At 39.0% G+C, this 25,601-nt stretch overlaps 11 protein-coding genes across 11 annotated transcripts; 6 read left to right on the top strand and 5 right to left on the bottom strand.

Annotated features, from left to right (window-relative positions):
* Nucleotides 1-331: 331 nt before the first annotated feature.
* On the top strand, nt 332-2,639 carry VCUG_01401 (trehalose-phosphatase; the record flags this gene model as incomplete). Its single annotated transcript, XM_008076199.1, has 1 exon — nt 332-2,639. Exon 1 carries the CDS (start codon nt 480-482, stop codon nt 2,637-2,639), a length of 2,160 nt encoding a protein of 719 aa, XP_008074390.1. The 5' UTR covers nt 332-479.
* A 2,885-nt stretch (nt 2,640-5,524) lies between these two features.
* VCUG_01400 (uncharacterized protein) lies at nt 5,525-7,666 on the top strand (the record flags this gene model as incomplete). Its single annotated transcript, XM_008076228.1, has 1 exon — nt 5,525-7,666. One exon carries the CDS (start codon nt 5,525-5,527, stop codon nt 7,640-7,642), a length of 2,118 nt encoding a protein of 705 aa, XP_008074419.1. The 3' UTR covers nt 7,643-7,666.
* A 426-nt stretch (nt 7,667-8,092) lies between these two features.
* Nucleotides 8,093-8,467, bottom strand: VCUG_01399 (uncharacterized protein; the record flags this gene model as incomplete). The annotated part of the gene is made up of 1 exon (XM_008076227.1): nt 8,093-8,467. The coding sequence occupies one exon, from the start codon at nt 8,465-8,467 to the stop codon at nt 8,150-8,152; it is 318 nt and encodes a 105-aa protein (XP_008074418.1). The 3' UTR covers nt 8,093-8,149.
* Nucleotides 8,468-9,448: 981 nt separating this feature from the next.
* Nucleotides 9,449-10,820, top strand: VCUG_01398 (uncharacterized protein). Its single transcript, XM_008076226.1, has one exon. The coding sequence runs from the start codon at nt 9,476-9,478 to the stop codon at nt 10,727-10,729; it is 1,254 nt and encodes a 417-aa protein (XP_008074417.1). The 5' UTR covers nt 9,449-9,475; the 3' UTR covers nt 10,730-10,820.
* A 277-nt stretch (nt 10,821-11,097) lies between these two features.
* Nucleotides 11,098-11,613, bottom strand: VCUG_01397 (uncharacterized protein; the record flags this gene model as incomplete). The annotated part of the gene is made up of 1 exon (XM_008076225.1): nt 11,098-11,613. One exon carries the CDS (start codon nt 11,611-11,613, stop codon nt 11,098-11,100), a length of 516 nt encoding a protein of 171 aa, XP_008074416.1.
* A 2,436-nt stretch (nt 11,614-14,049) lies between these two features.
* On the bottom strand, nt 14,050-15,145 carry VCUG_01396 (uncharacterized protein; the record flags this gene model as incomplete). The annotated part of the gene is made up of 1 exon (XM_008076224.1): nt 14,050-15,145. One exon carries the CDS (start codon nt 15,143-15,145, stop codon nt 14,399-14,401), a length of 747 nt encoding a protein of 248 aa, XP_008074415.1. The 3' UTR covers nt 14,050-14,398.
* Nucleotides 15,146-15,476: 331 nt separating this feature from the next.
* On the top strand, nt 15,477-16,948 carry VCUG_01395 (asparagine-tRNA ligase). Its single transcript, XM_008076198.1, has one exon. The coding sequence runs from the start codon at nt 15,556-15,558 to the stop codon at nt 16,909-16,911; it is 1,356 nt and encodes a 451-aa protein (XP_008074389.1). The 5' UTR covers nt 15,477-15,555; the 3' UTR covers nt 16,912-16,948.
* An 895-nt stretch (nt 16,949-17,843) lies between these two features.
* VCUG_01394 (uncharacterized protein) lies at nt 17,844-20,179 on the top strand (the record flags this gene model as incomplete). Its single annotated transcript, XM_008076223.1, has 1 exon — nt 17,844-20,179. The coding sequence occupies one exon, from the start codon at nt 17,844-17,846 to the stop codon at nt 20,106-20,108; it is 2,265 nt and encodes a 754-aa protein (XP_008074414.1). The 3' UTR covers nt 20,109-20,179.
* A 292-nt stretch (nt 20,180-20,471) lies between these two features.
* VCUG_01393 (uncharacterized protein) lies at nt 20,472-20,930 on the top strand. The gene has a single exon (XM_008076222.1). It carries the CDS (start codon nt 20,516-20,518, stop codon nt 20,846-20,848), a length of 333 nt encoding a protein of 110 aa, XP_008074413.1. The 5' UTR covers nt 20,472-20,515; the 3' UTR covers nt 20,849-20,930.
* A 954-nt stretch (nt 20,931-21,884) lies between these two features.
* Nucleotides 21,885-22,702, bottom strand: VCUG_01392 (uncharacterized protein; the record flags this gene model as incomplete). Its single annotated transcript, XM_008076221.1, has 1 exon — nt 21,885-22,702. The coding sequence occupies one exon, from the start codon at nt 22,700-22,702 to the stop codon at nt 21,905-21,907; it is 798 nt and encodes a 265-aa protein (XP_008074412.1). The 3' UTR covers nt 21,885-21,904.
* A 1,271-nt stretch (nt 22,703-23,973) lies between these two features.
* Nucleotides 23,974-24,411, bottom strand: VCUG_01391 (uncharacterized protein; the record flags this gene model as incomplete). Its single annotated transcript, XM_008076220.1, has 1 exon — nt 23,974-24,411. One exon carries the CDS (start codon nt 24,409-24,411, stop codon nt 23,974-23,976), a length of 438 nt encoding a protein of 145 aa, XP_008074411.1.
* Nucleotides 24,412-25,601: the final 1,190 nt, after the last annotated feature.

Below are 25,601 nucleotides of genomic sequence, written 5' to 3'. Positions count from 1 at the left end.
CGAGTATTCAGTCTTAAATAACGATTGTTATGGCCTAAAAGACATAATCGATTCAGAACATGTTTTGTGGCTACCACAATGATTGCGATCTATAAAAAATATATGTTCAGGTATGGCAGAGAAACAATCTCAGATCTGTTGTCCAAAAATAAACCTGGAGAAAGCAACATAATTACGTACAAACCTCTAAAAATGATCAGTACATAAATCATTTGAACATAAACGAATGACAAAGAAATGATTTCATATAAATTTTGCCGATATTTTTTGATATAGTGGATCAAGAAACATCAGATTTTAATTTGATACCCTTTCCTACACAGGCTTAGTCTGACGCTTTGCCAAATTTTACGAACTGTTTTGATCAGTGCTGTGCCAATTCATTTGTTTGCTGATTTATCATTGACTTGTTATTTATCACTTTAAACTCCACGTGACCTATTAAAGCGAAGGATCACTCCTTTTAAGGTTTAAAAGGAATGGTTTTGGTAACAGTAATGTGTAAATACGTTGTTGTAAGTCGATTAATATATGGAATAACAGTTGATAAAGAGAAAGAAGACGCGATAATTGAGAATGCTTGTTCGCTGCTGCTCGACTCGAGCAATACGAACAGGTCGAGTGGTTTGAAGGCGCTGAACAAGACTAAAGAGCCGAGCTTCATAAAATGCTACAAGAACCCGAGCTACGCATCGTTCATAAGCACTCTTAGCGATGTAGTGTTTGTGGGCGTGCCTGACAACTACAAGAAGAAGGTAAGTGATATTCTAACGGAAGAATACAAGGCCAAGATAAAGTCTTTTCTTCAAAGCAAGCATTGTCTGCCCGTGCTGCCCAGTTTAAAGAAGTACAACTATGAGCCTTGTAGGTTTGCGCAATATCTGAAATATTTGGCGTTTGCAAGAGAGTGGGATGCTCTTTTCAAGGATTATGATGAAAAACTTATGTACGAGGACTTCGTAAGTTACAATGAATCGTACTACAAGGTGCTGAAGAACGCGGTAAAAAAGAACGACGAAATAATCATTATGGACCCGGAGCTCTGGCTGCTGCCAGGCTATTTTGATAACATAAGGGTGAGTGTTGTCTTCCTGACGCCGTTCTTCAAGATTGAATTCTTCAAGTGTGTTTATAACAACATGGAAATTCTGAACTCGCTTTTGAAGGCTCATCTGGTCTTCCAGAATGCAGATGAAGTGACCTCATTCTTGGAACTGTGCGCAATCAACATCCCAAATTTTGACGAACAGTCCGTTAGCATACAGATTCTGCAGGTTGGACTTGATATGGATTACATTAACATGATAAAAGGAAACCCTAGGATGGAAGAGCGTGTGGCCCAAATCAGGGAGAATTACAAGGGCAAAAAAATAATCCTAACAATCCTAAATACTGTAAACAGTGAACTATCTGAGAATGTTCTTATCGCATTCAATGAACTGCTTGGTGATACAGAAGCTGTCCTGGTGCAGATCGAGACACATTCCAATCAACTTGATGCTCAGAAACGGATAGAGATATCAAAGGGAGTGAGCTTTATCACAACAACGCGAGGGACAGACAGTGTGCTTACGGTTACACCAACCAACGATCTGGAATACTACTCGTTTCTTGCAGCTGCGGACTTGGGCCTTTTTCTGTTCGATCATTCAGTCACAAACAAGGGATGCTGCGATTTTGTTGCTGTGAACAGCGCACCATTTGTTCTTTCGGTCAATTCTGTCAATCATTTCACATCGCTGCTCGTAAACCCGAATGATTCGAACGAGTTGCTTGCAAAAATGAGAGAGGGACTATCGCTTGGTACAGACGCCATGCATTCACGTAACAAGGAGGTACTACGTGGTATGGCGGTCAGCGATCTCGCGAAGAAGATGGAATACAGGGAGAATGTTGCGAAAGACAAGGAACCAAAGCAGCTGGAAGAGACGAAGATTCTGCAAGCATTTGAGAAGGCAAACAAACGTGTTATTGTTTTGGATTATGACGGAACACTCACAGAAATAGTACCGGTTCCGTCAGATGCTGCTCCCTCTGCTGAAATAATCAGTTTGCTGGAGTACCTTACCGATTTGAAGAATACAACGGTTGTAATCGCAACCGGTAGAAGCAAAGATGAAGCTGAGAAGTGGTTTACCAACCCGAAGATACAACTATATGCCGAGCATAGCGCATTTTACCGCAAAAAGGGGCAGTGGATCAGGCGAGATGTTGATTTGTCGTGGATGGACGTGGCACGCCAGATAATTAACGAGTACGTTGCATGCACACCAAACACCAAGCTTGAAGAGAAGAACACGGCGTTGGTCTTCCATTATCGCAATGCCGATGATTCTTACAAGGACGAACAGGCTGAACGGTGCAGAAAGGCACTGGTGCAGGCACTCAAGGGTAGGGCCAACGTGAAGGTTGGAAAGTGTATCGTAGAGGCGAATTGCAGGGATATTGGAAAAGACTACGTGATCAAGCAATATGAAAACTGTGATTTCGGGTTATGTGCTGGCGATGACACTACAGACGAGAAGATGTTCGGTCGTGAGTGTTTTGTAGGTATTGTGGTTGGTAAAAAGATCAGCAAGGCCGAGTATTTTGTAGAGGATCCGAAGGCGTTTAGAAATTTCCTCAAAAAGCTGAAATAAATGATGATCTATGATCAGTATATCGTGTTCCTGGTGGATTTGTCGAATATTATTTTACTAGTTATTTTATAATCTCTCATTGGGTGCGGCACCATGTAAATGAATCCACATAGCCTTAAATTGGGCAAAAGAGGGCACAGATGCACTTAATGTAACATTATTTTGGATCAACCACGGTGCCGAGTCGAACAAAAGCGTGAACTAAATAAATTTACCTGCTACATCTCAGTTACCGAAGTCTACGATGTAAAAGCGTTTTTTACGCTTCACACTATCATAGCACTTTATCGGTTTAAAGCCTGATTAATAGCACAGTGCTAAACAGGCAGCAGCGGCTATGACAAAAGAAACGCGGTCAAACACGCACAATAACTGAGCTATGTCTGGTTACGATACTATAACAAGCCATGGATGTTCCTAGGAAGAATGCGAGGATAAGAGTCAACGAGCCGTTTATTGGAAAAGCTTCCAATAAAAATGGTAGTAACGAGCATCGTACGGATGCGTACTAACACCTGCAAGGCCACCACCACATGTTCACACAGTGCTTCGCTCACACGTTTGAAGAGCACTTCGGGTCAATCAACCGATAAAATCATAAGTTGTAGAATAAACGCTTACCTTCATACTGATATAACCATCATTTTCATATCTGAGCCATGTTTGGTCAATCACAGAACATGCTGATGATGTGTGCAGGGATGGTGCACATTTAGAGTTAACAACACGTTATTCTGCCATCTTAGCCACAATGCTGTTGAACATGGCATGCAAAATTGTTTAAAAAGTATTGGCGAAAGATTGATTTGGTAAACGGAGCTATGAATTGATAAAATTTGGATGTGTGGTCTTCCCGTGCCACACTCTGTTCCGTTCAAGATTGTTTTAAACCGAGTAGAAGTTTAATTTTCATAAAAGAATCGTTCAGCATCACTCCAACACATAATGTGCTGATGTACAACGGGAACTACGATAAAATCTTGTCTTAGACATCCTCTCACCAAGAAACACTCGTAACCACAGCTTGTATGAACGAATGCCACTACTTTTTACTAAATCGTATGTTTTAGTACTTTTCAAGTAGAACGGTGTTAATACGCAACGTGGTGCATATTCAACATCTGCAAATATGGTACATGTCCGAACACGAAAGAGTTCATCAAAAAATAACAACCAAATGTGTGATCACTAGGTGCGCAGCTACCAACCTTGAACAACACAAGTGATATGAGGCTCCGTTGGTGATGTCAAAGATGTCCAATTTAATTTTTGTGATTAATTTATCAAAAACGATAAATTTCGTATTTTCATTATTTCGCTTCATTAACTACGCAATCCTATGCGATGTACCGTTGTAATACGGAGGTACGGTAAACACATTTTACTAAACGATGCAAAGAACTGTTCACAATCTTAAACGAACACGGTTGCAGATAGAAATTCTTTAAAACATCAATTGGTGCGAATTGTACGAAGTAACATCGATATCACATCCTTATCCATGATAATTGTAAAAGCTCCTACTACACGAATTGCAACAGAAAAATATGAACTACAGACAAGTGGCCACGCTTAGTCTCAGCGTATTGGCAAAGCGTGTTTAGTTGGGCGTTATTGTGTGTGGAGATAAATAAATGAACTTTGATAAAAAAAGACATCTTGGTATAATCACACTAGTGATCGTTCTTCCACGATATGTCTCATTAACCTATTACACCACACCGGATAAAGCCGTATTCACAATCCAAATGTTTCTCGGCGGAGCAGACTGCAAAAATACTGCAGCTGTGCCAGAGAACATAGCGTGCTTGAATGCCAAGAGTTTCGCTAAGTTACGAGCGAATGATCACCACATTTAACACCCAAAGTACGAAACACTATTCATGAAACGAATACGCCTTGATTGATGGGCCCAACGGAACATCTCATGTTACTACGAGTTGATATCCGGTGCTTATCTGCGGTTTGTTTGTATAAACTGGGATACAACAAGGTAATAAAAAACCAAATATTTACATAATTCGTTTTATTCCTGTTTTTGAGCTAAAGCATCACAGAATGTGACCAAAAGAAGATTTTTAATAAGCACTTTACGTTTTAAATCGCTTTTTGGAGGAGCATCTTCCGTAAATATAACTGTGCTCGTTCAAAATCGAATTTTATGGGTGCACATGTTCAATATTGCACAATCAATTCCTAAATTGCTTGAATTAAGTCAATAAATTCATTCCTTCGTTACAATGCTTTATTTTGGGTGTGGTTAAAAGTATTATTGGAATTGAATTGTTTAATTTATCAGCCAAAGGCTAAATTTGAAGTGAATTAATAAAGAGCAAGGCCAGAAAAGCTTCCCTGCAGCTCATTTTTGCAAACTATCGGTAACATGACCCTCTATCTGATGTGTTACATTCACAACCCTCTTAGTCAATTAAAACTTTTGGATAAGCTCTGAAATCACGTTATCAATACGAACCTGCGGAACAAAAGACCAGAAGGCAATACAACACTATGCATACCTTCCAGCTGATCATGTATGCAAGTATGGCATACCAGGAGATGGCAAACGATTCCGGTCGTTTATCAGGCAGTAGAATATTCGTACCTTTGATGATACCAACACAATCTCAACGTACAACACCTTATGAAATAAAATTTTAATTACGTATTTTTAGTGTAAATTCCGGTGTAGTAAAAATAAATTAATTTACTAATCTAAACAAATTCGTGCTGCCAACAAACATATGCATTACCAGTATATTCGCCTGTGATTCGCGCATATGCTTTGATTTAGACCTGTTGATTGCTCATTTATTTTACAAATGTAAAAATTCTATTGGCTGATTTTTAAACTCCAAAAATATAAAAACTGGTAAAAATTTTGACCCATGCTTTGGACATTCAAGCTTTTCATTCTCGCATTTACCGTCCTGGGGGCGGTTTGGTGTGAGGCCATACAGCTAGACGACATCCCCGAGGACAGGGAGGATGCCGATGATAGCCTTCTAAAGGGATGGGCGATCGGTATCGATCTGGGTACGACGTATTCTTGTGTGGGTGTTGTGGGGTCGAGTGGAGCCACATCGATGGAAATACTCGATCTTGGCCAGGGGAGGCAGACATTGCCAAGTATTGTCAAATTTTTGCCCTACAGAGATGAGGTTACAAAGAAACAGCAGTACATGGCCAAGACGGGCTGGGAAGTTTACAACGAGAATATGAGGACGCCCTCTCCAAACACATATCTGTATGCTTTCAAGCGTTATATGGGCTTGTCCTCATTGCAGGATGATCCATCGCTGAGTGGAATCAAGAATAAGGTGACCTATGCTCTTGAGGAGGTTGTTAACGAGAAAGATCCTTCAAAGAAGAGTATCTACATGCTGGTGAAGGATGTTAACGGTGAGGTTGTCAAGAAGGTGTCGGCGATTGATTCGTCGGCGTATGTCCTTGAGCATCTGATGAAGGTGGTAAACGACCGCTACGGCGCAAAGAACGTCGCCAATGTGATTATAACTGTGCCTGCGTACTTTTCGGAGATGCAGGTGCAGGCTACGAGGACGGCGGCCACCATTGCCGGAATCAGCCTCTCGCGTACTGTCAACGAGCCGGTTGCCGCTGCGTATGCGTACCAGGTCAGAAACAAGGATAGAAGCATGGCTTTGGACTCGTTCTTGGTGTTTGATCTTGGAGGTGGTACCTTGGATGTGTCCATACTTGAGTATGAGGGAGGTGTTCTCGAGGTGCAGACCTATTCGGGCAGTAACTTCCTCGGTGGTGAAAATATAAACGACTGTCTCTTCAAGTACTTCTACGGCCTCATGGAAAAGAGCAGTATTTTGCTGAACGATGTGGAGAAGCTGCGTTTGAGAGGCTTTGCTGAGAGATTCAAGATAAGTCTGTGCACGATGCAGCTTGAGGAGGGCGGAGATGCTGAGTTTGAAGATGAGTTCATCTACTTGGGAGACAAGGTGTTCACATTCAAGCTGAAGACGAGCGAGTTTAACAAGGTGTGCGACGAAGTCGCCAAGAGGGTCAAACACTACCTGACAGGTGAAGTGGATGGCATTCTGTACAAGTACAGGCAGAAGCTTGATAAGGACAAGGACGACATCAAGAAGGTGCTTCTTGTTGGTGGTAGTACGCGAGTTCCGTTCGTCAGGAACATTTTGTACGAAATATTTGGCCGTGACAAGGTGAGTGCTGAGCTGAACCCGGATACGGTGGTTGCAGAGGGCGCTGCTTACTACTCTGCGAACATGCTCAATTATCTGCAGGACGACAGCATTCATCTGATCGATGTGGTGCCGATGAACATCGGTATATGCGTAGATTCAGACACGTTCGAGAGCATTCTCGACATGGAGAGTGCAATCCCCGCAACACAGACCAAGACATTCACAACGGGACACGACAACCAAATGAAGGTGAACATTCGTGTGGCGCAGGGTCTGCGATACCAATATCACAAAAACATGCATCTTGGTGAGTTTGAGCTAACGCTTGACAAGCCGCAGCCGCGAGGTGTTCCGCAAATTGAGGTAACGATAAGCATTGATAAGCAGCGTGACATTCACGTAACGGCAGTCGATAAGCATACAAAGAAGGAGGCGAAGGTCAAATTTGTAAAGACTGATTACGAGCTCAGTGATGCGAGACGAGGTGAAATGTTGAAGGACCGTGAGTCTAACAAGGCTGCGGATGAGAGGATGAAGGTGAAGGACCAGCGTGTCAAGGAATTGGAGAGTTACAAGGATGTGGTCAATTCGGCAGCCCAGCAACCCACAGTTGCGCAGGAGGTTCGTGTCGAGGCCTATAAGGCGATCACAAAACTTGAGGATTTCCTCAAGGATGCGAAGAACCCGCTCAGTGGTATATCTTCCGATGATGTGTCGTTAAGGCAGAAGGAGTTTGAAAGGGAGGTAATGCCTTTGATGTCTGCTGCTGGTGCTAAGCCTGCAGAGGCTGTGCCTGAGGCCGAGAAGAAGGCACGTGAAGAATTATAAGGTTTTATTAAAGATCGTTGGGAGTTTAAATGCTTTTGTGTTTTCAAGATCTTGCTTTTGCTCTGGTCACGCCCGTTTTAACGACATCTTGGTCATCGAGCGAAGTGTTCCTGCCATATGTGTTAACCGGTGGTACGCCACGCACTAGAGAACATGAGTTTCGGTAGCGAAAAAAGCGATCTGAGCATACCGGGCGTACCTTTCTGTTGCGGTGCGAGAATGTTGCACAGTATGGCTCGCCAATATCCTCCAAGAACTACGGTGGCCACGGCCATCCCAGCGGACTAAAAAAGTTTGTTTAGATGATGCGGTATGAGAAAGTGAATAAACGCACATTAGCGAAAAGAACTGAACGAACTGCTGATGCATGCCGTGATGCGATGCCTCTACGAGAAAAGGTGCACAAGCTTGGCGTGTTCCTGCTAAACGGGTCAAATATAAGATGTTTTTGTGCAAACATCTTTATTGTTATATTTTATTGGGTTGAACCTGCGTGTGGGAGCATTTCTACTCCTTCCACGTATTTTTGCATTGCAGACATTGATAGAAAATGGTCATGGGCTCATCTGCGCTGCGTGTTTGCATTTCATAGAAAGTAGCGGTATTATATCCGCATTTCTCACATATTTTCTCACATTTGGCCATGCTACGCATTACATCCTCTTTCCACACGATTCTTTCCTTAATTTCCTTGTCAAACACTATTCGTTCGTGAATACGGCCAACTGATTCAGAATACGAACATGTGCGACAGCAGAACGAGGTCGTGCCGTTCATCCTGTTGATAAGGAGAAGCGTCCTACAGAAAGGACAGAACTGGTACATTAAATGGGCACAAATAGAATTTTTTAAGTAGGGGGGTTTTGGCCGCAACAGACTTACCATAATTTTACGCGTACGACCTTCGATGATAAAAGATCAAATTTAATTAAATTTATGCTTTTGATTGATCATTGACATTTAGTCATTTTCCTGTGATATTTGAACGGAAACGTGCCGTATTCAGTACCAAGAGAAATCATTCATTTATAGAACAGCTCTGAAAGTGATAAATGAACGTGTTTTGGAAATATAAAAGCGAACAGTGAATTGCAAGCCTTAGGGGTTTAATCTGGCATCCTTTCTAGCATTTTTTATGCTGTGTACCAACAATGAAAGGGAAAAGGACTTGAAAACGGAGATGTTCGTGTACAATAGCTATAAACTTTGCGATGGCACCAATAGGTTAATTTCAAAAATGCGGTCCATACTGGGATGTACCTACTCGAAGCATACGCTAAAATATTATGCCGGCGTGCAGCAATGAATTGACGAATAGGTCCCTGGATGTGATTGCTAGAAAAATGGTATTAACAAATGTGCTCGGTTATTTCAGAGTATCCCGTGGTGACCGTAACGATGAGAGTAGCGTGTGATAGAAGAGTAAACTTCTAATTCACGTCCATGGTAAGATTCAAACGTAGATGTGCAATTCCTTGCTATTTAAAAATTGTAAATCGTGAGAACCACGCTCTAAAATAGCGGTATATGTGTTTTGGTATTATTTATTCGTACGACCATATCAAAGTAGAGCATGCATAGATCATGAAGAACACTAATGCACTTTATTGCGTTGATATGTGTAATTTATGATGCCAAGATTGTTAGTCTTCAGAATATGAACAAGTGCAAAGAATTAGTATTAGAGGCGAGCTCTAATTTGAAAGCTTGTGCTTTTGTTTCTGACACATTGCACAACGAAAGCATCCCAAGTAGTGGTGATATTTGCAGCCGCCAGACTTTGTACCGTTTTTAATTCTTCCGATATTTCTGACCCATTTCACCAGAAAACCGATGGAGCAAACCGCTATTTATTTGAAAGATCTTGATATGTCCATTCTGGCTGCCAACAAACCAACACTTTCACGGGTATGCTTGCAGATAAAGCCATACATAACCGAGTTATCCGTCTCAAAAATAACAACCGACAAAATTCAAGAAATTGTGGAAATATGTGATGACAAGCAGCTCGTGGAACTTTCCAAAAGGATGAAAATCGAAAACATGATTTACCATAATCTGGGAAGCAAAGTTTTGGAGGTCTTTGTCGGAAAAGGTGTGTTTGCATTCCTTACGGATTACATGGATGCAAATCTGCAAAAGTGTTTTAATGATGGCCATGCCACCTTTGTCGTGAGAAAAATGATCGAGATGGGATATAAAACCGTTATCACGCCGGAGAACATTGAGTTTGAGAAAGAGTGCGTTTTGAACACGGTACTCGTGTATTTGCGGTCCGGTGGTGCGCATAGTGAGTGTGAAAGCGGAGTAGAGAATCAGAAGGTGGGAAGGAGAAGCCATAGTGATACCGGCCACTCGTATTCGTTAGCCAGAGACATTCAAAATGCCAAGAAGTCAATAATAAAGCACGTGCTTAAGACTCTTTTTACGTACGAAACACTAACAGAAATGAAATATTCTTTCTTTTTGGAGCACTTTGTGAAAATCATGGGAGAAAATGAAACTAAAATCATATTTAAAAGAATCAAAAACGATCTGCAATCGTTGGCAGCGAACAAATACAGCAATTACATGGTACAATCATTCATAGAGAAATATGATAACACCGTAGAGCTGGTGCACAGCCTGGATTTGACTACTCTGCATGAAAATGTCATACAGAAGATTTTATTGAAATTGCAGTCGCAAAGGAACGACAAAATGGCTGAGCAGGTTATCAAAAAATACTACAGAGACCTAAAAAGCTTCCTGTTTATCAATGGTTGCGTGAATTTAAGATGCTTGCCAGTGACAAAAAGGCTATTTATCATTAAGGAGCACAACATGAATATTAATGATGTTTTTTCAGAGAATTTTGGCAAAGAATCGTTTAAAGGAGACATCGAAATTGTGAGGTATTATCTAATGGGCAATGAAGAGACAAAGAAGAAGAATTTGTTCGTCAAAAAGATGATGAACGAGTGTTGGGGAAAGAAGGGCGAGGAAGTGCTCGTATGGATGAGCAGATGTTGCGACTATGAAACAAGAAAGAAAATATTGAAACAGCTTAGACAACGCAAAAAGAGAACCATGAGTAAAATAGAATGAACACATCCCAGACCTGAGAAATGTATGTTGGTATTAAAAGCAGTGGTTTTTTATTCAACTACCTATTCTGAAACATTTTGGTAAAAAAGTTTCAAACAGGAATTTGTTTAAACACGTCATCCTCGGAGAATATAGCACCAATCATTTCTGAGTTATGATATTTTATGAAGTTGACACGCAGGTTTTATCAAAAATATGGTGTTGTTTTGGTAGCAAAAGTCTTTACCACGAATTTATTACAATTTTGTCACAAAATCACCTTAAGGCGGTACCGCAGAAAAGCACAGGCTTACCAATTCGTAGCATTTGTGTTGTAGAGAACTTTATTTACGGTTTTTTCTAGTGCGTATTAAATTACCATTCAGCTGCTATTTCTTCGCTAAACTAAGCAGGATGTTCGCCATTACAACATCCTCATCCTCGCTTTCGTATCCCAGCGTATCTCTGCGCGAGCTTTGGCTTTGTGCAGCGTGATCGGTGCTCTCGTCATCGTACTCGAATGATCTGGTGCGAACATTGCTGGATTGATCCTCTTTGGCCAGCGCACGGCCGTCCCACCTGCGCGCCGTACCATCATACTTATAGCAATCGTTTCTGTACCAACCATTTTCGCCTCTATCATCACAATACTTGCTCATTTCCCTGTCGCTTCCATAGCCAATCCTATCATACTCCCTGTATCGCCCCTCTCGGGAATGTTCTATATCACCCCTCTTTTCCTTGTAGCCGTCGCTGTCCTTCTCGCCGTACCGGGCTGCCTTGAACAAACTGTTGCGGTTTGCCAAGTTATCGTCCATCACAAAGCCTATTTCAAACATCTTTTTCTTGCGCCCCAACATTTCATTTAGCGACATAACGTCATTAATCTTCTTCCCAGGCTCCATCCCGTAGCTTGCCTAAGCCTTCCTTTTATATTTTTGTAAGTGCTATCAAAACTGTCACATTTGTTTGTTGCTCTTATTTTTCGATTGATGACAGCATCGTCTTGACATTCAATCAACCTAATAGGACACCTTTTGCGCTAGGCGAGCAACCTCGCAGTGCGACAGTATTGCCGTGGTGTGTCACTGTGTGACGGCATGTTCTGTAACACATGTGTATCGCTTTGTTTCTGAGGATGAACGAATTATACGCCTAGATCAGTGACAGCCAAGTAAATGATTACGCGAAAGAAATGATATTTCATTTCCATATGACAGCTTGAAAGCAAAAAGTACAAACAAACGAATTGGTGAGCGCTAAAGGCGTACCGTAAGAATTATAACAACATTGTGCTGTTGATGAACGGAGCCTTCTCTTCTATCAATCACTATGGCGTAACTTTGTTTTGACTTTGTCTTCTTGAATTTTGTTGTGACAAGTAAGACAGATAAATGAGTTTTGCTTGATAGCAATGAAGAATGACCTATGTGGCGTGTAGCAGTACGACATTTAATACTTTGTTTGCTCTGCACATTCTTCACACAACAGATCATGTAATAATACATCCTCTGTGTGAGTGCGTGCACACACATTACTCTATATGTGGTATTCTCAAGTATTTTTACCGATCATCTTTTTGGATACTTCTAAAAGAAAATAGTCCGTAAAAGTGTAAGTTAATGAACAGCGATCCTGAACCATGTAATTCATCCATGGTGCGCAGCATTTGCTGTCCTTCACTGCTGTCGCGCATCCTACATTTATCAATCTTTGCTGATCATCCGTTTTATAAGACGTGATAGATTAAAAATGAGAGCGATGTATGACAGGAAATGGGCACGGCCAATCGCTTGGAAGGATGAGAGCAAGTGATTGAAAGGTTATTTTTACGTTGTAGTGAACAATAAAAAGGTGGTTGAGCACGTATTTGTTAAGATGTAATGGTAGTACTGGGCACAGTAAGTTCTAAGCAGATTTATTTCTGAAAAAGGTACAACTACGATGTATTTGAACTAAACTCATGTCAAGGTGTCGAAACATCACCTCATAAATAAAAATATTTGTATCATCAAAATTTTATGACAACTGTGATACGAGCAGTTAATAAAAGTGATTGGGAATAATTCTTTGCAGCTGCTATTTAATCTGCAGTATGCTTTTAATTGAACATTATTGGATCTCTGCTTAATTATCTGAACGAATAAGATGATCGATATGACACCAATGATTGTGATCACTTAAAATGAGTTCTTGGTGCTGGTATACGCTCTGTTTTGCACAAACATACGGTATCGTAGATTTGGTAGACGTGCTTGTTGACAAACTTGTTTGATAGCGAGGTGGAAAAGGCGGAGTTAGGGTAATACGGAACGAATTTGTTTGGCGGGTCTGGTAGTTGCGACGAGAGAGAAAAAGCGTGAAATGTGTATTGAAGACGAGAACAATGATGTGCCACAGGTATAGCATGGTAAGGAACGTGCAATTGGACGCTAAAATGATAGATGTGATGTTAAAATTGGCAAAAGCTTTTGAAGCGTATGAACGCGACAGCAAAGTCAAAAAAGGCAATAAAAAGCAGGAAATTGATAAAATGCTTAATTTATAGGATGTTGGATGTGTTCGACAGTGTAAACAGGAAAGTTCTTGAAAAGGAGATATTTTTTAATATAAGATGACATTTAAAGCATGTCTTTGATGGATAACATGTCAAATACAATGTATTGTAGGGATTAGGTAGTGTTGGTCTGTGTAACATCTTCTCTGCAAAGCTTGAGTGCCAAAATCAACCTTTCTCCAAACAAAGTCTTTTTTCGTACAAATATGAAGCAATTAGCGAAATCAGATCGGTAAATGTGATGTTGGTTCCGGAATAGGTGCCGCACAAGTTTCTATTTGAACTAAAAGGGTGAGAACTTTGTTCATTGCCAATCAAAAAGCCTTTAATTATACGAAAAATCGAATTTCGAGTTAAAAGCAATAAATAAATGGCAGAGTTATGGAATAATATCTCTTTAGAATAGCAAACTGATAACAACATTGTAATTTTGCGTATTTAACCCTATTTTTGGATAAATCCACGAAATACCAAATTAATTGAGAAAAAACTTAAATCAATCAAAAGTGCATCACATCATGTTGAGATCATCATATTAAAATAGTAATCACCAGGTAGCATGCTAAATCATTGATAAATGCCAGAGCCTACGAGTTTATAGAGGTATAATGCAACAATTTTGTGGAATGCTGATCTACAACACGCATTTTCGGACTCGATCCACACAGATAGGATCAAATGTCCACCACCAAATCAAATATAACGGCACTAATCATCCTAAAAATAGAGATAGCAACTTTAGATGAGATCTACGTAGCTATACCAAGTACAATGCTTAATTACAGTCGCAAAGATTTATTTAACTCTCGAGGCGTGTTTTATGTCCCAAACATTTATTCATGGAAGAAATCATGAGGATCTCATAAAAACGTTGCATATATGCGCTTCATTACTTCACAAGGGAGCTACTACGGGCCCATTGTGCTATTTTTTGAGGTTTTCATAAAATACCCCATTTCCATCAAATTCCTTACAAATCAGAACAGTACTCATCGATTTACTGTTAAGCATTTGCAGATTATATAATCATCCTACTCTACATCCACAGAAGATACGATGGCATTGGGAAAAAAGAACAACGATTTATAACAAAAAATGGCATAAAACATGGAGATCAATCGCAATTCATTAACCTAACTACCAACGTAGAAGAGTTTTCTCTTCTTGTAATACAACGGATCAATCATCAGGTTCTCCACAATATCGTCCAACAAGATAGCACGCCCCACCATCATGCCCGGTTCCATTCTCCGTTCCAAATTAACAACATGCACATGTAAAACGTAGTATGATGGCTTATAGTGGAAATACATCAGTACATCCTTCTCCTCCAGTCCATACCTAGTGCTCAAAATCTGTAATATCATGATTTTCGCCTCTTTACATAAAGCCAAACTTAACTCACGGATTGTAAACAGGCCATGATCCTTGAATATCAAGAGCAAATACAGTTGACTGACATCAGACATGTCCCATTTGTAATCATTTATGATTATGAACCGGTCATCATGGTAAATAGGTTGTTCACATTCTCCGTCTCTTATCTTCTGTATCCAGTTGGTTGATAACTTATCTTTCTGCAGATATTCCAGGTATTCATCGTATGTTTCGCTCCTGTACTCAGGCCTATCGTACTTTTTAATGTGCTGCTGCGTGCATGGACTGGTCACTCGTAGATAATAATTTGCACTTTCCATACTTCTATATGGCGGATTGTCTGTTATTACCGTGTACTTTTCCATTTTCATCTTTGGTATTTCTTTCAGATCCACTTCTTTGTTCTGTACCACTACTATGCTCTGTACACCGTTTAATGTGCCCAAAAGTGCGGTGCTGTTGTCTCTTCTGGACAGTATTTTGTAGTCCTTGAAACTCTCCATCTCTGAAATAGGGGCTAGTCAATTTGAGGACACATCCAGGAGTAGAGAATGCTATTAATGGTAAAAAATGCATTTTAGGTAGATTTGAGATCATGAATTTAGGAACATCCATAATCAAGAAGTGCAGTTCAAGGCATGAAAGCACATCTGTTTGTACGTGCGGATTGATTATTGCGGTGCCATGCTACCACTATTTTTAGTTTCCACGGAAATTGGTAAAAATTCTAAAAAATGAAAAAACAGAAAAATGTATTTATCCGTACATTCAGACAAACACACGTTAAATTTGCATGGTATTTTGCATATAATAGCACATTTCTCATTTATTTTTGGTGAACTCGGCGCCTTAACAGGTAAATTCACGGTTTCGTTATTTTCTCTCATCAAGGTCATTTTCGCTTGGTAAATTAATGAAACTGCACTTTTTAACCCATCAAAAAATGACGGAATCAAGAGAATTTGACAAATCTGAGTACACAAAAGTGCCACTCAAGGAAATCAACAAGTCTCACATCTTACAAAAGATACACTCGTTCGGATGGGTGTACAACAGGCGCAATGCAGGACAGGCAGGCTGTTTCATCAACATGTTCGCACAATACAAGATACTGAAATGTTTGTATCCGCACAAAATTGATGCTGATAACCTTACGAGATGGACATCCATGGATTTCTATGGCACTGTCAAGGAAAATTTTACCAAGGACGGTGCTGAGGTTGAGTTCCACATCGATCACTATGATGTAAGGAAAATTGCGCCATCTTTTCCTGTCAATAAGGACACGCAGGCATTTTCTTTGCTGGAAAATGGGCATTTGGCACTGAGGACACCCGAGCGCATATTTTTTTTGAAGGCGCGTTCGTACATGTTGCGGTGTTTCAGGGAATTTTTTTATGAAAGGGAATTCACGGAAATAACGCCGCCGACCCTCGTGCAAACACAGGTAGAGGGTGGTAGCACGCTGTTTAAGCTTGATTACTTTGGAAAGAAGGCGTTTTTAACACAGTCATCCCAGCTTTATCTTGAAACCGTAGTGCCTGTTGCTATGAAGGCATATTGCATGGTGTACAGCTACAGGGCTGAAAAGAGCAACACAACACGGCATTTGACAGAGTATACGCATGTGGAGGCTGAGTTGGCAGATATTTGCTTTGATGACCTGCTTAGCGTTATCGAGGACATGGTGTACACGGTGGTAACTGGTTTCTACGAAAAAATGAGGGAGGATATTTTGGAGCTGTGTCCCGATTACGAATTTTTTGAGTTCAAACGCCCTTTTAAACGTATAAGCTACAAAGATGCGATCAAATACTTCAACGACGCGGGGTACAAGAAAGATAACGGCCTTGAATTTGTTTTAGGTGATGACATACCCGATGCAGCAGAGGTATTTCTCGTAAAGTCATATGCCGACAACACTCCGCTTTTCCTGACCAACTTTGAAACAGCAGCCAAACCATTCTACATGAAAACTACGGATGATCCGAAGTACACTGAAAGCGCTGACTTGTTGTTCCCGAATATTGGAGAAATACTTGGTGGATCAATGAGGAAGGAGGAGTACCAGGAGTTGATTGATGGCTTTGAGCGCGAGGGTATTGATTCTAAGCCGTACTATTGGTACACAGACATGGCGAGATTTGGTCCGTGCACGCACGGTGGTTTCGGGCTTGGATTTGAAAGGTTGCTGGTCGGATTGATGAGATGGAAGAATGTTGCTAAGGGGTGTTTGTATCCCCGCTTTGTTACGCGGTGCCATCCATAGGTCTGTGTTGAATTGAGTAAACATTTTTATGGCCACATAGCATATTTTTTACTCCGTCGCCACTTTGATGCAATGAGCGTTATGGCATGTGCTCAATTTTTAATGCAACACATCCACTTGCAGCGCACTAAACACTGTCATCTCTTCTAGTATCATCTTCACCGATGTACCCGTTTCATAATTAGTAATTTATTCCATGATTTAGCACTCAGGACTTTTTTACACCGTTAGTTTGTTCTTTTGTTGCGTATTATTCATCACATGATTGAAATCCAGTGCTTTTGTGGATTCTTTCTCTTCTTCTTATGTGAGAATTGAACTGCTACTAATTATAAAGCGCGAAATCCTTGGTTTGTGGATTATGAGTGATACGTACATTGTTCTAACGTTATTGTCACAGCAAATTGAGTTGATGATACGCAGACATAAAATGAAAACACAAATGGCAAGTCATAATATGTTTAAACAAACCAACGTTGAAACTCACCATAAAATACCGAAGTACCTCAGACGTTGAGTCGTAACTATTCGTGTACAAGCCTGACATTGACGTAATGTAGCGGTACTATGCATGTTTTATGATATTAAAAGCGATATTTCATCGTCCTATTTATTTTGCCACGTTCAAAACAATGATCATTAAAGCTGTCAGAGAAGTTCTGATAAATGATCTTTACACGAAGTAAGGAATGGCACCTGTTAATACACGGCCGTTTTATTTCCTAATGGATAACTCATCTTGTGCTCTGCTTCATCTTTTTTTGGTACAAATTTGGTAAGTGCCACCAAGGTTGTGCGTTGCAGCGAACAAAACACGTATGATTCTTGGACGTATAATTATGGCGCACAATTCTTATCTCGAATCACGTTTTTACGGATAATATTTGATTGGTTATAAGCTAAATATTTGTTTTTGCCCTTTTGGATCAGACATGTGCGATGAACTGAGATTCTCTCCGCTGGAGGGAAAACTGAAATTTTTTCTGAACTCACTTCCGATCTGTGCCTGTGACGTTGATGGCAGCAGCGACATTCAGTGTATCAAACTATCTAATATCGATGGCGTGCTCGGTAAAATTGCAGTAAACGATACCGTATACCTACTTTACGTGAAGGAATCGTTCCTTGCACTAGATAACCTCGATTACAAAATCTATCGTATCAAAATTATCGAGAGCGCAAATCTTACGAACATCGAGGAGTTTTGTAAGAGAAAAATGCTTAAAACAAAAGATAAAAAAATTTTGAGGCTAGCGAAAGAAGATTTGGTGGCTGCAGTATCACATAAAAGCAAGGAAATGGAAAATCTTGTGAAATTTTTGAACGACTCTCCGCTCTATTTCACAAGAACTGAGGTGGAAGACACAAAATTTTTATGGAATAAATTTTTGCGAACGAACATGGCTAATGCACAAAACCAAACAGGAATTGTTTATTTGTACACCGGATACTTCAACGTGAAGGCTTGCTCGAATTTTGAGTACATTCTTCTCTCGTTCATTTCGAGTAATCGAGTAGGTCCGCGTTATTTTTCCCGTGGGGTTGACGTGGAGGGAAATGTTTCAAACTTTGTCAAGAGCAGGTATTTAGTAGTCAAAAATGGCAACGTGATAACAAACGTCATTATTTACAGAGGAAGCGTGCCTGTATACTGGGAGCAAACAGGGAGTTTAAGGGAGCTCCAGTGCAACGAAAAGGACAGTTTCCGAGCTTGTTTCAAGCATTTTTATAATAACTTTCGAGACAGCGAGCAAATTGAGGATGGAAACCGAAACGATGTCGGTGTTTGCAAATTTTCGGATAAAAATAGAGATGAGTCCCTTGACAAAAGCTCATTCACCCAGCAGATATGCCATTTCAACAACATCCTGGTGATAAATCTACTATCGAACAAGAAGAGCGAGCAGAAGTTAAGTATAATGTACAAAGAACTGCTGAAAAACTTGAAAATAGAATATTTTGATTTTAACCTCAACAAATACCATCTGAACTATAAGAAGCTCAAGCATCTCTTTATCACAGAGCTCCGTACCAAAATAGGTTCTATATTAGAAAAAATGAAAATCAATAACAATTATAATAACAAGATAATTTTTAGAGTGAATTGCTTGGACTGTCTTGACAGGACAAACCTTGCATCATATCTTATATGCGATTACTACCATACACAAATGGAAATACCCAAGGATCACTTAAAAACACTTTTCCAGGAGAATGGAAATGCCATCAGCTTATTTAACGCAGGATCGAACGCGCTGAAAAACGAGCTAGCAGTCAAAGAAAAGAGGAGTATAAAGGGGCTTTTCGACGATTTCTACATTTTTACCAAACGCGTGATTTGTGACAAGTTTAATGATAAACAAAAAATGGAAATGATAGACACATTTTTAGGCCGTTCAAAGATAAACGAACCAGAAGAGGAATCAGCACAAAAAAATTATACCGAAACCACCACATCAAACGACCCATTTCACAACCACCTAACAGACCTACAAAGAGCCGAGGATCACGGCTCTGCAGCAGCAGAACTGCATGACATGAATGGAAACATTCTATCAAACAACGACATATGCGCAAAAAATGCAGAAGAACCTCCTTGTAACGAAGAAACAACGCTTCTCGTCACCATAAAAGTTGTTTCCAAACACGATTTTGATAACCTGGATCTACAACCCAGTATGAACATTCGATTTATAATTATTTGCGTGAACAAAGTGGTATCATCTCTAAAATCAGTATTTTCTGAGGAAGATATGACCTACAGAATCAAAAACTTTGTGCTTATTTCGAAAAAATCGTATTTCAACAATCACATCCTCATTTTCAGTAGGATGGATGAGATAAAGAACATACATAGCATAGAATACGTTGAGAGAAAGAGGAATTTGCAGTTTACAAAAAAGAACTGTCTGCTTGCCGTGAAATATGTTTATAGAGACAAACACATAATCCTGTACAATGTCATAATGGATAAGTTGTACAATTTGGAATTTTTTCAGCAGAATGGCTGCGCACAAGCGGACATATTCTTCCTAACCGGTTTTTTCTTAAGTAGTAAAGTTTTAGAAATATTTAAGATTTTGAACTTAAGCAGTATCACAAGTGATAATTGTATAAAGACAGGCTTTAAAGGAAACGTGTTCATCAAAAATTATACCGAGAATGAAAATGCCACCTTCGTTGAGTTCACCATGTAGTTAAATACGAGCAGGTCTGCCGTTCAGTCAGTAGTAATTCATTTTATTACCGATAAATGAACGTATTAAACGTACGTGTTGTTTTAACCACTCCTATTTTTTCTGACTTTTTCGTGTTTGTTACAATTCGACAACGAGTCATTATGTCACTCGATAGGGTACACCGTAAATAGGCGGTTTGCACTATATCAAAGTAATAATCATGTTGCTGCAGGTCTGTTATAATGAACACATGCCACGAATTGAGCGCCTGATGTTTTAATGTTTACTCCTGTAATAGACGTATTGATTTAGCGCCAAGGTTGCTCTCTGCGTATGATATAATCACTCGGCATCAAAATTCAACCCATTGATTCGGACAAAGCGGTATTTTTGAACAATTTTTTTGTACCGTTGTAAGTTTCGGAATGATTTCAGAGCTCAACAATTGGCCGAAGTACAAAATTATTCACAAATCAAAAATAACATCTTTCGACTTTCTTTTGGACCACGGTCTCATCAAACACATTGATTTGGATTATTACTACGCTGTTCCAGATATTGAGAATCAGTTCTATAAAATTAAATGCGAGTCGATAAACACGTCAGATGACGTAGAAACCATGGTCAAAGCCTTCATAAAGAAGTTGAACACCTACAACGAGCTCAAAGACTGCTGTGAAAGCCTTGTGGGTAAAATAGCCGAACTAAAAGGTGTGAGAATTAAGGACGTGCGAGAAGAGGTAGAGATTCCGGAATAAAGCACGAACACCCTATGGGATATTTATAATTTACAATAAACTCTTCGTTATGGTGTAACTAAACATATCGGCACTGTTTACCACGCTTATAATGGAGTTTGAGTTTTCATATACACAACAACCTATCTTTTGTATAATTATCATTCATTTCCACGGAGTACTGCACTTTTTATTGTTGTATTGATGTGAAACACCTTACTTGTTTTATTTCATTACATTGATGGTTGATGTTGGTATATTTCTTGCGATATCAGTACATTTGACAAACTTTGTTGCAATGGCTCGCAATTTCTGTCAAAAACCACAGATAAGGCCTATTCATTACCTGTTCAGAACAATACAAAGTCGAATCGGTACGCAAACTCTAAAATGGTCTGCTAAATAAGCCTTGAACAACGCTCTTAGAAATTTACAAAGAATAGAACAACGCAATTGCTTGCCGATTGTGAGCGAAAATTATACCACAATCAGCAAGCAATAGTAATTTGGTAAAAGTTTACCAGAAAATAGTAATAATTAGTACAAATTTGCTGATCTAAATCCTACCATATGAAATATCGAACACTAAAGTACCGTATTCTATTTTTCTTGCCTTAAAAGTTAGTTTATATGAGCTATTTTTGATATAGCGGAATTTAGTACAGATCAATATTTGCTAACTAAGATTGCAAATATCAATCTTAATTGTTCATAAACAGTATTTTCGTTAATGATGTTTCACGGTTCATCCAACATTTAGAGTATTTAATGTAAATTTATTGATATCATAACCAACCTAGGGTATTAAGTTGATCCGTATCGTATCATTGATATTAAATTACACAGAAATTTACGTTAAATATTTGAGTGGGTCATAAATTATATTATTTAATGATGTTTATTGGTGTCATATTTATTTTTAAGTATGTCCTCGCTGCTAATTAGAATTTTCACCATATTTTTTCCATGTGCCCGATTTATTATATTTCATAATTACGAATTTCTCAACGAACCAATTTCTGACAGCTAACCAACCACTAATAGCACACGAAAAAAAGCCTTGAAACTTACTTTAATTTATTGAGTCCTCTCTTCTTCTTTTTCATGCAATTTCAAGACCATAGGGATCTGTGCACCTAACCCGAGTGCAAACAAAACCAGCATAACCATATAAGCAGCAAGCTTCACTTCTTTATCCATGTTCGCATCCAAGCATTGATAACTCGAACAAACCGCCTCCAGGATGCACCATTCAAACTTGTACAACGTGTCCAACGTACAAGTAATCATTAGTGAGCCCAAAAAAGCGAACATCAGCGCGAGAATAAAAGGGGGAAACACAATGTAGAGCCATAGAAGTACGATATTGATCAGTGTATAGACAAACCCTCTCGCGTAAATGTTGGACGTACCGATCTTGATAAAAATTCTGTATATACATCCTTCCGTATAGGCCAATCCTATAAGTGCGATAAACACGGATGGCGAAATAGATTTGATAAATGCGATCGACAGTGAGGCAATAATAAATGCAATCACCAATAATACGGCAATCACCATCAGCTTGTGTTCATTCATGAACTTCAGAAAACTTTCTGTGTATTCCTTTTGTGATTGCGGAAGTTCTAAAACGAACAGATATCCCAATCCGTAATTCTCGAACAAGCACCAAGCAATCTGCGCGAGATAAAATATTGAAAGCAGCCAAACAGATGGTCTTTTGAGCAGTGATCCGAACACCAGCAGGAGTGCACCGAGAACCATGATGCCTATAGCTATGCTTTTGCAAGGCCAACCCTCACATTGCTTTTTTGTCTCAATCAAGATATCTGCAATTATGGTAGCTCCACAACAATTAAAATGAATGAACATCATTTATGACAGGAGGGATTTGTTAATCACATATATATACACTTTCCCGAATTACCAAAGTGCGTGTAATACCACATCGATCAATCGGGAAGACAGATGTAATCTTGAAGTTAGTGCTGAATATTGTTGAGAGACCGTATCATGCTGCTGTATTCATTGGTTCGTGTGGTTGTAGATGGAGTAGGTTCGGAAAAGGAGGACTAAAGAAAACGAATTATAATCACGGCTCAGATTGTCAGCGTTACTAATATGTGAGTGCTTGTAGTGAATGAGGTTAAACGAATATTGATCTCTTGCCGATATATGATTGCTTGCAAAAATGAACAAATGACATTACTTGATGACAAAAATGAGATCAATCATGATAATCAGCGTAGAGATCGATTAGAACGGTTTTGACATCATTTGTGTGTTATTAAATCAATTTTTTTTGAAAAGAAAATTTATTGCCTAAAAAGACATCTAGCACAAATACCACTTACATAACTTCAACATTCACCTACCTGCCATTCTTCTACTATCCCGTGTTAGTGATACCAAACACAAATTTCTTTTCTGGTGCGTCAATACACACCTATCTTCGTGACCTTTAGTTTGTAAAAGAATAACAAGACTCTTTATCAATGAAATAGACCGGATTATAATACTAAAAAAGCTTAACATCGGTATGTAACGCTGTTATGAATGTGTTTGAGATAGGGTAACACAGTAGACCGGACCATGTCTTTACTATATCTGATAACATTTTCAAAAATCAAAAACTTTGAACGATAATGAATTACATCAAATTGTATTAAAACGGAAGGTGAAAACAAAATAAAATTTTTTTTATTGCCAATGTTAGGAGCTACAACTCAAGAGACTGGCAGGCTTGATCTATTGCAACTTTTTTAACTTTTAGTTAATAACAGAATATTATTTAAGTTTAATAACCATTTTTAGCCAGAGAATCATCGCTTTGAGAAAGTTCATACACATAATGGAGTGCAAAATAATATGATGCTCGTATTTTATATTATGATTCGAATTTTGCTATTGTCAAGTGGTTTTAGGAATGATTAATGGCAACTAATCAGCGGTTGCACTACAATGCTCTGCCGATGATAAGATCGGCTACCTATCAGGATTACTAATTTGCAAATGATCTACTCCGTTCGTAGCAGAATTACCAAACACATAATCTAAAGATAGACGTGGAGGTATCATCTTTCAACAGTATATACCTAAAAGACTTATGTAATGATTTACTTAATAATCGCTTATACGAATGGCATTCATTCGCATCCCAAGATAGCAACGTCAATGCTTTGCATCCACAAATCGTGTATTTGGAAGTAAGTTTCTATATCTTTCTCTAAATTAGCCTCATCAAGACGAAAAATCCCATAATTCATTTCGTTAATTTCTAACGGGTATCTATTCACGTTCATGTCACACAAATGCTTGTGCAAACCGTGTTGCATACTCTCACTTTTCATGTACCTATGAATGAGCTCTTCACGGATACCATGCTCTTTAAGTATCTCAATCACAAATTTTTTGCAGTTTTCCGGGTCAACATCACACACTAACTGAGGACATGCTATGTATTTGGCGCTTTTACAATCAATTCTCTTGTAAACTACATGTCCCTCACTATAACACTTTTTTTCGTACATCATATCAATTAGAAATTTCGCCATAGCCAGAGAAACCAATAATAAGAAAGACATGTGGTGAATTATCCCTCACCCTTTTAAATTATGTTCCTGGTATACTTATCAGGCTGTCAAAACCGTGATTTGAATAAATTTAATGCCAACAAGGTCGTATAAATCTAGAGCTGACGGTAAGCTTAGAGAACAATTTGAACTCTGAAGTGTACAGCCGCTCTATTCTTCATTTCATTGCCGTTATACGAACCAAATTTATATATCCGATGAATACTTCGTTATGGATAGGCAGTAATTTGTGTTGCTACGATATATGGAGATGGTAAGAATGCTGGATATACTCTAAAACTGATAAATTTACATATCAAGTCAGAAAAAAATCGAAAGCAACAAAGTCAAACAAATTAAAAAATAGAATGTATTAAGCTTTTTCATGAACGTCAAAAACAAATCACGATTTATAGAAAGTTGTATTTCCTTTATTGAGCTTAGAAAGATATCGGTGCGAATGTTGCACGATTTAGTGATAGGTACAGAGTATAATTATGTAAATAGCTATGTTACCATTCATTCCGCTTATTCTTAGAATGTTTTCTAAACTAATTTTGATATAAGTTCCGTATTTAATACGTCAAGGAATCTTTCTTATCAAGTCATCCTGATGTCACATAGCTGGAAAAATTAAAATTGAGGATTTAACCATCCGACATAATGATTGTATAAATAGACACTGTCCATTTAAATGCACATGATCCGATATTTCTTTTCATTAAAAGGGCGTTTATTCATCTTTTTAAACAACAACTAGCTGCGCTATCCCGTTGTTCAAAAATGGGTGATGAATGGATAGTATACCAAAATAGCGCATTTAAATATAACTAAAACATCAGGTCATTCCTTTCTACCAACTGTTGTATAGTTACAAAATCAATAAATCACTTTCATTCCAGTAGCTCATTGTACACAACATTTCTTGTGTATACTTTACCATTCTCACACTTTCCTTGGTCTCCATTGTCAGCAACATACACCCTTAGACCGTTTACATAGCGCACTATCGACAAAGCTACATACAACTGACCACGCACAAAGACTGGGCTGTGCAGATAAACACCTACCTTGTATACAACAATACCTAGGCAACACACATTTTAGCACAAGCAATGCAATGACAAGAGCTATCGCCTGTGCTTTTCGCTTTTGTACCAAAGTTTAAATTATTTATAAACCTTGATACATGAGCAAACAGA

Source organism: Vavraia culicis (genome assembly GCF_000192795.1).
Source record: "Vavraia culicis subsp. floridensis unplaced genomic scaffold supercont1.21, whole genome shotgun sequence".
Lineage (NCBI taxonomy): Eukaryota > Fungi > Microsporidia > Pleistophoridae > Vavraia > Vavraia culicis.
This window is presented reverse-complemented; position numbering and strand designations above follow the sequence as displayed.